This window comes from Mustela nivalis, assembly GCF_964662115.1.
Source record: "Mustela nivalis genome assembly, chromosome: 20".
NCBI lineage: Eukaryota > Metazoa > Chordata > Mammalia > Carnivora > Mustelidae > Mustela > Mustela nivalis.
In genome coordinates, this window is record NC_139039.1 from 26,725,728 (window position 1) to 26,738,756 (window position 13,029).

General features: G+C 38.3%; 2 protein-coding genes across 9 annotated transcripts in view; both read left to right on the forward strand.

Annotated features, from left to right (window-relative positions):
• CENPU (centromere protein U) overlaps positions 1–13,029 on the forward strand; it is a 627,562-nt gene that overhangs the window by 34,721 nt on the left and 579,812 nt on the right. The window lies entirely within an intron of this gene.
• LRP2BP (LRP2 binding protein) overlaps positions 11,131–13,029 on the forward strand; it is a 31,561-nt gene continuing 29,662 nt past the window's right edge. For 2 of the 8 annotated variants that reach the window (XR_014306799.1, XM_082715746.1), the window contains exons 1-2: positions 11,132–11,237; positions 12,730–12,856. Coding sequence is in view for 4 of the 8 variants with exons in the window: in XM_082715746.1 (XP_082571872.1) it covers positions 11,223–11,237; positions 12,730–12,856 (142 nt within the window). In the remaining 4 variants the exon portion in view is untranslated. Of the gene's footprint in view, positions 11,238–11,794; positions 12,074–12,726; positions 12,857–13,029 lie in introns of those variants that run through there. The other 6 variants (XM_082715748.1, XM_082715747.1, XM_082715752.1 and 3 more) reach the window with 6 other exon arrangements.

Genomic DNA, 13,029 nt, shown 5'->3' on the forward strand with positions numbered 1-13,029 from the left:
GCAGGATCTTGTTTATTTTGTAATAAGAGCCATAAAATAATTTTACGATAATTTATTATACACTGACCCAAAGGGTAGTTTTCCATATTCATGTGTATACCTGAACATAAGTGTGTGTGTGTGTGTGTGTATTTATGTTCAAACATATAGAATCGTGCTTGTGTTCTATAGTTTTTATATTGAAACTATTCAAAATACCTTTTTTATGATATTTGAAGAATGTCAGAGATCTGTGAGAACACGTGATCACTGCCAATTTCCCTTTTCTCGTGTTTATCAGTTACGTGAGGACTGTTTTTTAAAGCAAACAATTAAGCTTCAGGTTCACACAGATGAAAATGAATGTCAGAATTCATTTTCAGGAATTTTTAAATGATACGCGGGATTATCAGAGAACTTCATAGCCTTCTAACCAGAAATTGCAGTTAACATGTGCAATGGCATATCGGTGTGATGAATATGCCTCCATATTATATCCTTTTTATTTAAAACAAGAGTCTATTCAGCAAGTGTTAAGTCTGGTAATTAGTGTTAACTTCTTGTTACATACCTGAGTTTGACAAGGAAAAGGAATTTTGTGAATAGTTGTTAAAGCTTTTCTCCTTTTACTCACTTCCTGAAAGACCCCCCCCCCACCCTGTCGTTAACTAATTAGCTGCTCTTTTGTTGTGTAAGAGCACCCCTCCTCCCCTTGCAATGTAAAGACCCTTCCCCCAGGGTTGAATTCAATGTAACTGCTCTTTTGCCTTTCTGTAACCGCTTGGCTTTTAGGGCATGACACTTGACTCCTGTTTGAACAAGATACCCTCTCCTAATAGCCGGGGCATGGTCACGTAGGCAAGGGGGCTGCATGGTCCCGTAGGTCACGTAGGCAAGGGGGCTGCATAGTCAGGTAGGCAGGATGTCTTTCTGCTGAGTAATAAGGTCAAACTTCCCCTCTTTGTTCCCCTTCCCGCCTTTCTCTTCGCGCGAGGGGGTCTTCCAAAGCCAATCCGCTAACACCAAGTATGCCTTTTTTCAAATGTTCAAATTGTCAGCCAATCGGCCCCGTCCCATCCGGGACTTGTTTGTACCTGTCTATAAAAATCCTGCACCACCCCAGCCAGGTGTGCTCAGCTAGCAGGAGCTGCTGACCACCCGCAGGCGCCTGCATAACAATAAAGAACCTCTTGCTGTTTGCATCCTGTGGCAGTGTTGAATTCTTGGGTAAGGGGATCCGCGGGTCTTTCATTCCTACCTGTCCATCGCTCAACAATGTTTCAGAAAAATTGTCTCAGTTAAGTATCTGGTTTACTGTTAGTAATGGACCTAAAAGCTTTCTAAAAATGAATAAAGCTTGTGGAGCACCAAAATACACAGAAGAAATACATTTGGGGAAGAAATACTATCTTACCAGCAAGCAACTGGAGTTACTACCGAACACAGAGCAAACGGGGTCAGTTTTCTAAAGAGAAAAATGATCTAAGATACATATTCAACAGGCCCTCTTCCAAGCAATGTTAATTCTATTTATGTTAAATTTGCTGGTAGATGTGTTTCCAGAAAGAGGATGCCATTTAGAGTGAGTGTTTTACAAAAAAAGTTGGATGATGACCAAATGACCAAATGAATGAATGAAAGATGTTTGGACTGAGGAAGGGTGAGTAGGAGTTTGCCAGGTAGCCCATGAAGCAAAGAGTATTTCTAGGGAGTATGAAGTATCTTCCAATGTTAAGAGAACTATATGCAATTCAGTCTAGTTGCAGAATATGGTACAGAGCAGTGATGTAAAATAAAGATTTACAAATAAGAAATTAAGTGACCACTAATGTCTATTTCAATTTTTAAAATAAATTGACATTGAGCACTTGCTATGCCCCAAGATTAATACAGATAGGTATTATCTGCTCCATTTTACAGGAAAGGAAATTGACGCTTAGGGAGGTTCAATAACTTATCTAAGGTGCTATCATTATGAAGGGATAGAGCTGGCACTCAGATCATTTGATTCCACAGACCACATTCTTATATCTAAATTTTAAAGAATTTTGGTCATCATTGGTAGATTTGAAGTTACTAAGAGTAACATCTATTTTTTTTTTTTTAAGATTTTATTCATTTATTTGACAGAGCACAAGCAGGCAGAGCAGCAGTCAGAAGGAGAGGGAGAAACAGTCTCCCAGCTGAGCAGAAAGCCCTACATGGGGCTTTATGCCCAGGGTCCTGGGATCATGACCTGAGGTGAAGACAGCTGCTTAACTGTCTGAGCCACCCAGGCACCCCTAAGATTGACTTCTTAAAACCAAAAGAAAGTCATTAGAGAATATTATTACAATCCATAGAAAAACAACTCTTTCATTTAGTGAAACATATAGTAAAGTTGAATCACTAAGCTGTAAACCTGAAACTAATATAACATCAACTATATTCAAATAAGATTTTAAGTATTTGCCAAAAACAAATACAAAAAACAGTAGAGGAAATTAGTGCAATTCTGTGTACTATTTTTGCAGTTTTCTGTAAATCCCAGATTATTCTAAAATATAAAATTTATTTTTAAAAAGAGGACTTGAGTCAACTTAAAATTAAACCATTATGTATTCTTTTTCTTTCTGTAGACCATGGCTATTAAAGTTTTTGTGTAGACAAATATTTATTTTCACTTTTAAGTAACTCTTTCCAAATACAGTAATGATGGATGATACCTAAAACCTTATGAAGCTAGTTTTAATCAAAAGCACCCAAAAAAATCCATAAAGTCTTCAAAACCAAACAGTACTTGTTTTTTGTTCTGATTGACCAATACACTTCAGTTCCCCTGCAAAACACACTGCATATTGCCTTGATCACTGTGAGATCTTATCAGGCTGTTTCTAGAATGCCCAGTTACTTGGGCTCACATCACTTTGAATTTTTTCCACATTTAAAAAGATCATTTTTAATATCTAATATAATTAAATATTACATAACTGGTGAAATAGGAACAATGAGAGCTGTGATTTTTAAGAAAACTAAACTCAATGCTTTCAAAATCCAGTCTCTAAAAAGAATGTTCTCCAAGTAGGTGAGGATAAGTCAACCATAAAAGATGAGAAATAGCTCTACATTCAGACTGTTTCATGGACATTTTTAAACTCATACTCCAAAGGAACATAAAATGGAATTCATATGCCCATGGTTTATGAAAAAAATACAACTCTAAACTCTCAACATTCAACCTCTGTTAAAGAAATTGCTTCTGACCCTAGATGAGAAGATTCCAAAGTGACATATATTTACATGTTATAATTTAAAATGCATATGGTGTGATCATATATTCTTTATTAATTCCTCTATTCTTATTTAACTGACCAAACACAATAAATGCTGGCAGTAAAAATATTTATTGAGCAACGTATTTCTTTCATTTAAGCAATATAAAGAGAGTAGCTGAATAGAGTGCATTATATTTTTTTCAAATTTTTATTTAAATAAAAATTGATTTTAAATTTTTATTTAAATTTTATTTAAATCCATTCAGCTAACATGTAGTTTAGTATTGGTTTCAGAAGTAGAATTTAGTGATTCATCACTTACATATAACACCCAGTGCTCATCGTAGCAAGTGGCCTCATTCACCTTTGGATGTTGAGTGACTCCCCTCAGGAAAGACTCTGGTAACCATAACTGGCCAAAAACGGTTTCCACACAGCAGGAACAAGACAGGTGAGGCATGTGAATCTCACGTAACTACCAAGATTTTTAACAAATCAGTCTTTCCTCAATTGGCTTATTTGCTCACAGAAAACATGGTAAATTGGGAGAAAAAAAAGCTATGCGGCTCTTCCACCCAGTGCTTATCTGGTAGTAAAAGACATCCTGCCTTTTCCTACACTTCTTTTCCCCCTCATTTCAGGGCATAAAAAGGAAGGGCATGAAAAAAAGAAAAGCACTTTTGTTTTAAATAAACAATTAGACCTAACTGGAAGAGGGGGGTGAATAAAAAAACAGAAGGCCACTGCCTGACTCAATATTGTCTTGGGAGATCTCTGTAATGTTCATAATATTCTTTTCTAAGTTTCCATGTATGTGTACAGGTTATGCTTTCAGTTAATATATGAACACTACTATTCTTTTAATGACTATTAGGCAACAGTAATGAAAGGAACAATAACAATAAACCCAGGCCTTTGCACATTTGCCAAGGACACTTATTTAACTCTATTTTTATGGGCACCAATAACGTTGTTTATCTACTATGATAGGAATTTCAGTGTTATACATGGATTTTAAAAGAACTTTAAGGGTGCCTGGGTGGCTCAGTGGTTAGGCCGCTGCCTTCGGCTCGGGTCATGATCTCAGGGTCCTGGGATCGAGTCCCACATCGGGCTCTCTGCTCAGCAGGGAGCCTGCTTCCTCCTCTCTCTCTCTCTGCCTGCCTCTCTGTCTACTTGTGATCTCTGTCTGTCAAATAAATAAATGAAATCTTTAAAAAAAAAAAAAAAAAAGAACTTTAAATAAGTGTGTGCCTTTCTGCAGCAGTAGATAATGCAGGGTCCTGCATTCACTCTCAATTTCACCAGGGACTGCAGCGCTTAGCCACCGTCCTTTGTGGCAGTTTTTCATCTAAGACTTCATCAATTCCTCACCATCCTGAGCCCAGCAACAATTTCACAAGCCCTTCTTTGACTTTGTCCCTCATTCTCTAATTGTATCCTTCAGTTTGTTGAGGTCCAGTCTGGGAATTATCAGAGATGGGGGACACCTCCAGCATGGCTGAGGCTCACATTTATTCTCTGTAGCCCCAATAGCCTGATTCCTCTCCTAAGCACCTGACACCAGATCTCCTGACACTTTACTGACCATATTGGGTGGTAAATTTTCTCCACTTATCAATATTAGCCACTTAACATGCTCTTTACATTTTTTTTTATCATATAAAGAAGATGAGGAAAATCTAGTCCCTGATGTTCTTTACCATTTCTGAAGCCAAGTTCCTAATGAAACCATTTTTTGCTTGATGAGGTATGTACATAATGGCAGATACCCTCTATTTCAGAATATAAAGGCCACCTTCACCTAAACAAAATTAAAATAATTTTTAATATTTTAGTTGCATTGTTAAAATAGTTGCAAAATTGATCTGAGAATTACCTACTTTACCTGTTACTGACAATATACAAATAGAAGTTGTAAATAGAAACTACTTTCCATATACCAATGGAAGTTTCCATTCTGAATTTAATACACTTGATTTACCACTTAAAGTAGAAATTCAATTCTATCTCTAAAAATTTTTTACCTTTCAAAATAGATTGTTCAGAAAACAAAATTTAAAGGCCGAAGTTGCCTGTAAAAGTGTTAATACATGGGTGCCTGGGTGGCTCAGTGGGTTAAGCCTCTGCCTTCAGCTCAGATCATGATCCCAAGCTCCTGGGATCTAGCCCTGCATCAGGCTCTCTGCTCAGCAGGGAGCCTGTCTCCCCCCCCCCCCACTCTCTGCCTGCCTCCCTGCCTGCTGATCTCTGTCAAATAAATAAAATCTTAAAAAAATAAAAAAGTTAATACATGTACTTCAAAACAAAACTACTTAGTTATAAAAGTATAACAGAAGCTGGAGGAATAATAGTCATCTAAACAAATGGTACTGGGACAAATGGATATCTAGATGTAAAAGATTTACTTTGAACCCCTTCCTCCCATTGTATACCAAAATAACTCAAAATGGAGAGCAAAAGCCTATAGCTGAAACAATAAAACGTTTAGAAGGAGATAAAGGGGTAAATCTTTGTGATCTTGATATAGGCGATGGTTTTCTTACCTTAGATACGATACCTAACCCACAAACAAGAAAAAAAAAATTGGACTTCAATTTGTGTAATTCAATAGCTAAATAAATAAATAAATAACCCAATTTAAAAATGGGCAAAGGAAGATTAAGAGTACAACTTATGAAGAATACTGAGTAATGTATAGAATTGTTAAATCCAAAACTAATAAAACACTATACATTAGCTATACTGGAATTAAAATTTTAAAAAATAATAAATAAATACAAATGGGCAAAGGACCTGAATAGACATTTCTCAAAAGAAGACATACATATGCCAAAAGGTATATGAAAAGGTACTCTGCATCACTCATCATCAAAGAAAGACAAATCGAAACCGCAATGAGAAAACCTCAGATCCATTAGAAGAGACTTTTTAAAAATTATTAACATATAACGTATTATTTGTTTCAGGGGTATGTGTCTGTGATTCATCCGTCTTACACAGCACTTACCATAGCACATACCCTCCCTAATGTCCATCACACAGCCACCCCATGACCCACCCCTCTCTGATCTAGCAACCCTCAGTTTGTTTCCTGAGATTAAGAATAACTTTTATCATAAAAACAAAAGACAACAAGCGTTGGTGGGGATGTGGAAAAAAAGAGAACCCTGCTGCACTATTGGTGGGCATGTAAATTTCCACTCTGGAAAACAGTATGGAGGTTCCTCAGAAAATTAAAACTAGAACTACCAAATAATCCAGCAAACCTACTTTTGAATGTTTTGAAATGAAATTAGAATCTCAAAGTAAGATTTGCACTTCCATGTTCACTACAGCGTTATTTACAAAAGCCAAGACATTTAGTCCATTGACAGATGGATAAAGAAAATGTGGTATTTACATGTAGTGGAATATCATTCAGTCTTTCAAAAGGAAGAAATCCTGCCAATTTTGCTACACAGGTGAACGTGGAGGACATTATGCTAAGTGGAATAAGCCAGACACAGGACAAATACAGCACGACTCCACTTACATAAGGGATCTAAACTAGTTAAATTCACAGAAGCAGAAAGTAGAATGGCAGTTACCAGGGGCTGGGGTGGGAATAATGGCAGGGTATTAGGCAGAGGTACAAACTTTCAGCTGTACAAGATGAACAAGTCCTGAGTTGAAAGCTGTCTCAGATTTGTTGGAGTCAAGACTACTAAAAGCTTTTAACCAGGAGTTCTGATAAATTGCCCTAACTGAATAGGTGATTTCAACAGAAAACTTAAATGAACCAAGAATCTTACCATAGATTACCTAAACCACCAGAGATCCAAAACAAGCACTTAATTTTAAAAAGTAATTGGTGCACAAGCACTTGGAAACTATTTGGCAATTAAGCTGAACATGCATACCCATTGACCTAGCAATTATTACTCCTATGTTTATACCCAAGAGAAATGCATACAGATGGCTACAGGGTTAAAAAAAAAAAAAAAAAAAAGGCTGAAGAATGTTCGTAGAAGAACTGTTCTCAGAAGTCGAAAATAGAAGCTACCCAAATGTCCATCAAGTGCAAGAGATAGATTATGGTATATTCACACACTGTAATATACTATACAGCAACAAGAAGGAGAAAGCTACAACTAACACTACAAAATGGATGAACCCCCTGTGTTGAACAATAGAAGCCAGGCACAAAATAATATACAGTGAATGATTCCCTTTATATGGTATACAAAGCATGCAAAAATCACTTACGCAATATTGTATTTACATGGAGGTTTATGTAGTAACTAGAAGGCAGTACGAGAGAGGCTTCTGGGGTGCTGGTAATTTTCTCTTTCTTGATCTGTGTGAAAATTCATCAAGCTGGAAACTCACATATACATTTCTGTATTTATGTTACACTTCAATAAAAAAATTTTAGATAGCTAATATTAAGATTTTAAATATTAGCAGCAGACCAGATGTGGCTAAAGAAAGGATTAATGGAATGGGAAAGAGTGCTGAAGAGATTACTTAGAATGTGGCAAAAAGAGATAAACAGATGGCAAATGTGAAAAACAGAATAAGAGATATGGGAGGAAGGTCTAAGTAGAATGCCAGAAAGAGAAGAAGGATAGAATGGGGCAGAAGCCATATTTGAAGAATGTAGTGGGTGTTCTCCAAAAAGATATATCAAAGTCCTATAAAACATGATTCCTGTGAATGAAACCTTATTTGAAAAAAAGATCTTTACAAAAAAATCAAGTGAAGTTGAGATCATACTAGATTTGGGTGGGCTCCAATCCAGGGGCTGGTGTCCTTATAAGCAGAGGACAAACAGGGTAGAGGAGATGCATAAAGAAGGCCATGTGAAGACAAAGATCAAGATGGAGTGACAGAGCCTACAAGCCTAGGATCCCCAAATATTGCCAGCAACCAGCAGAATCTAGGAAAGAAATCTGGGATGGTTTCTTCCATAGAACCAGAGGGACCATGGCCCTGACAACACCTTGATTTTGGACTTCTATCCTCCAGAACTATGAAAGACTAAATTTTTCTTGTCTTGAGCCACAAAGTTTGTGCTAATTTGTTACAGGAGCTTTAGGAACCTGAAACTAACATAAATACATTATGTCTGAGAATTATTCAAAGACACCAACCCTACGACTCAGAAGTTCAATATTCTCAAGGCAAATTAAATAACTAGTCAGTTCCATAAATCCAACAACAGGTATTAAAAGAAAAAAAAGAAACATGAATAAAGCAAATGGATTGAAAGTACAGAATCATTCTAATTCAACAGTGATTAAAATAAATGTAAAAGAACTAAATGTACCAGTAATAATCAAAGGTTATTGGCCTGGTTATAAAAAAAGAATCAACAAATCTAAAGAAGCCTACTTATAAGAGACCCGCCTGACATCTGTAGGACTACAACTCAACAAGACAAATGTCACAAAAGCAGATACTAGCAGAAGAGAAAACACAAATAGCTAGGAAACGTGAAAAAGTCGCTTATGTTTGGGTAGGGGGGCTCAGAGGGGAGGAAGGATGAGGTCTAAATGAGGGGCCTACAGGACACTTAAAGGTAATGGATCTTTTAAACATTAAAATGGCAGGCAATGGATGTTAATCGTATTATTTTACTTCATTCTTTACACATATATCCAAAAGCTATTTTGTATCTATTCAATTTTTTAGATTTTAATTTTTAAGTTTTTAAAAATTAAATAGAAGTCTTTCGGCATTATCGTTAAGACTTAATGATTTCTCACTTGTAGTACTACAATCTAGTCTGTTCTAAACACTTGTTGTCTTTTTCCCCTGGCTTTTCACGTTTATCTTTTGTATTTATCTTCATTTGAATTTGAATCCCTGCTAAAACATAACCACAGAGGAGTCCTAGCGTGCCTGAAATACTCATTTGGCTTCAGCTCTGTCCTACAATTCTATCTGGTGACTCTCTGCTGACAGAGAAGCAGCTAGAACTTCCATCTCCATCTCTATGGACTCCCCCTACTCTCAGATCATTCTTTGCTTCCCGTCATCCAGCATTTTAATAAGGTTATTCATCATTAGGCTAATTTTAGTCCTCTTACCAATGATTATTATTTTATCAAAATATTCATATACTATACTGTACATACTATCCACAGTATACTGTGTCTAAAAGTTTATTGGAAGGAAAGTTATCCTTTATTTTGACGACTTTAGAAAAATAGGAATAGGGCGCCTGGGTGGCTCAATGGGTTAAAGCCTCTGCCTTCGGCTCAGGTCATGATCTCAGGGTCCTGGGATCGAGTCCCGCATTGGGCTCTCTGCTCAACAGGGAGCCTGTTTCCTTCTCTCTCTCTCTCTCTGCCTGCCTCTCTGCCTACTTCTGATCTCTCTCTGTGTCAAAGAAATAAATAAAATCTTTAAAAAAAAAAAAAAAAGAAAAGAAAAATAGGAATAAAAACCTCTTCCTCCATATATCTCTATTGTTAGGTCAGTTTCCCTAGAAGCAGAGTCTGACCCAGGGATTTTTATTCAAGTGCTAGGCTGGGCTGGGCGAGGGGGCGGTGGGGGTTGGGGGGGTGGTAACTCTCAGGGAAGAGGGAGTAAAAGAAGCACAATCTGGTGGCAAGGAGGGAATGCTAAATAGGAATGTGGGCTCAGATGGCAACTTCATTTTGATCTTCATTCTGATCTTCATTCTGATCTCACAGAGAACATATATTTCTGAGTTCATCTCACCTTGAGGCAAAGGCATACCAAAAATTGTGCAGGCCTGAGGTTTTAGTCTACTTATAACTCACAAGCAACATGTTGCATGGATCTTGGCAGAACACACAACAGTCCTGGGTCAGAGATAAATGACTTTCTCACTCATAGTAAAAGCATTAGCTAGAGTTGTCCGCGTGCTGCTGAAACTGGTTCCCTATGACCCCTAATCCCCACAGAGGTCATACAAAGGACCGGCGATAGATGCATGTATTCAGTAGGCTGTATTATAAGAGAACAGAACTAAGCAATGGAGGAGGGGGGAGGATTTAGTACTTCTCAGAGAAACAAGCCTGTTCTTTATCTGTGGGGAGTTACTACCCTATCCCTCAAGGGTACTCACTGCAAACACAACCCTGAGAAATGGCCCATGTGGAAAGAAGTCATGGCCTGTGTTCTTGACATACGCAGCAAAGATGTGCCAGAATGCTCAAGACTCGTGTCAGATTGTGTCTCTCCGTAGGAACTGGCCTTCCAAGTGCTCGTGCGAGGGATCAGTCTCTGAGAAGGAGGGAGCGAAGTGTCCAGGACTGAGGGGACTCATATTTGGCAGGGGGACAGAGGAAGAAGGAACAGCTGTGAGTTGTTTTCAATTAATACTGCCAGCAGCTGGAGATGGGCACTAAGTAGTAACGAGGATCTGGGAAGGGCACCATCAGCATCTACTACACCAACACTTCCTTTTAAGACTGGATTTCTTTCAGATTCTATATCATCATTTAATGTCTACAATTTTTATTAGAAAATTCTTTAAACTCACAGCATGCTCTGCAAACAGTTGTCGAGTTTCAAATGATGATTTTATGTCTAACCCCAAGATTTGACAGAAATAAACCCAGACTTTTTAAAATCTTCTTAGATCTCATTTTCTAAAATTATGAAGTACTAAATTTTGATGTATTCTCTTACAGAAGTCGTGGCACTTAGAAAGATCAGCAGTTTGGAGAGAATAGTATAGAATAATGATGAGGTGCAGGGGTGCTGGGGTGTCCCTGTTGTCCCACGTCCTAGCCCTAGGACCCTAGGGAAGTTACTTAACTCCCTCCGTGTTCTCATATGTTAAAAGGGCCTCATAATAGCTCCTATCTCATAAAGTTTTGTAGGAGTTACTGCCTGTGAAGCACTTAGAACAAACCTGGCATTTAAGAGAGCTCAATCAATCTTTGCTTGTGTTTTCTAGACCCCCCGCAACGCTTCTTTTAAGCCACAACAACAAAAACCCTGTGCAGTATTGTAACCGCAGAGAGCAACATGAGTTCAAAGAAGGTAGGGAAATGTTTCTTGACTTGCTTCATCTCCTATGACCTTCCTGAATATGCCAAGGTTTTTCTGAGCCGTTTTAGATACAATAGCACACAGGATGATGTCTTCAGAAAAAGAAAAACTTCTGTAACCAGTTTCTCAGTAAATTGATAATATCATCCTATTTGAGTCGGTTTTCTTCTACATACTTAACCTATTATTGCTTCACCTCGAAGCTCACTAGAAACTTTCACATTCACTGAAACAAAGGGTTTGGGAATCATATAATCAAAAAATTTTATATATCTAGCAACAGGCATTTGGAAATCCTCTAGCGCAAACTAATAGTTCAAACTACAGATGAGAAAGTTGACCTTTTAAAAGATTAAATGCCTCTTTCAAAATGACAAAGATACTGCAGTGGTCCCCCCCCCCCCCAATACTGAATCATCTCCCTTTTCTGCACTTCATTCTTATTAATGAAACAATTTATTGCCCCAAATCCTTTCACATAATAGCATAAATGCCGCTTTCCAATCACATTAAAGGTCTCTTGAGTTCTTTTCCTCACCACCAATCAGGAACCGTTACTGGAAGCTTGTCCCTGATTGGCTGGAGTCAGCTGTAACCCTAGAACACCAAGGAGTAAACAAAAAAAGCATAGCAACAACTGAGTTTGCTGTCTCACTACCCTCAGCCTGGGCCAACCTGGACTCCTTCATCCCCAATGAGGTGGCCTCTACATTTTATATGAAGGCTTTGATTGTCCATTCGACTCTGATCCATCTTATAACATGGCAATCCAATGCAGACGGGAAGATAAAACTGAACAACACAGCTAAAATAAAGTGTGTTCCCAGGTAAAACAGACAAATGCTTTAGTTTGAAATGAATGAGTATCCTGAGCTTCAGTAAGGAGGCAAAGTAATAGTGCACAAGAACTCTGCCTATGGGGGCGCCTGGGTGGCTCAGTGGGTTAAGCCTCTGCCTTCGGCTCAGGTCATGGTCTCAGCGTCCTGGCATCGAGCCCCACATCAGGCTCTCTGCTCAGCGGGGAGCCTGCTTCCTCCTCTCTCTCTGCCTGCCTCTCTGCCTACTCGTGATCTCTCTCTCTCTCTCTGTCAAATAAATAAATAAAATCTTAAAAAAAAAAAAAAAAAAAGAACTCTGCCTATGGGCAGGGTTCTCAGTTCCTGCGAGTGGCAGGTGTCGTGATGTCACAAGCCACTGCAGATGTGAACTCACAGCTAGCGAGGACTTGCCAATGGCCCTCCTCTTTCACCCCAAGCTGTGGAAATAGAATGGAGGATGCTTGTGCCTCTGCTAGCTATGGATGGCCCTGGTTTCCTCAGAAAGAATGTGCTTGTAGTTTGCTGCCCCATCCCTAGGCAAATGTGGGGAGGCTGCATTTTATGAGTGCCGACTGAGAGTGGAATCTTTTTGCATTTTTTTCTGGAGGAAGACATTTCTACCATCTTGTGTTTTTTTTTTTTTTTTTTTTTATTCTTGTTTACAGAATACACATCGTGGAAACAGGATGAAGTTGACCAGTGAAAAGTTGCCCAAGAACCCTTTTTATACCTCTCTATCCCGGTATGGTGCTAAGAACCCAAAATTCTTCCAATGGAGGAAGGAAAAGACTGGTACATTCTGATAATATTCTCACTAAAAGTCAGTTTTGTACACCAGAGCAAAAAAGACAAGAAATAGGAGCCTAAACTGCTCTGAAGGAACTGGTTAACTTTCTAATCCTTTCTAGATTTCCTGCAGGAATCTGAGAAATTGCTGCTCACCTGGTAACCAATCCTCAGTGGAG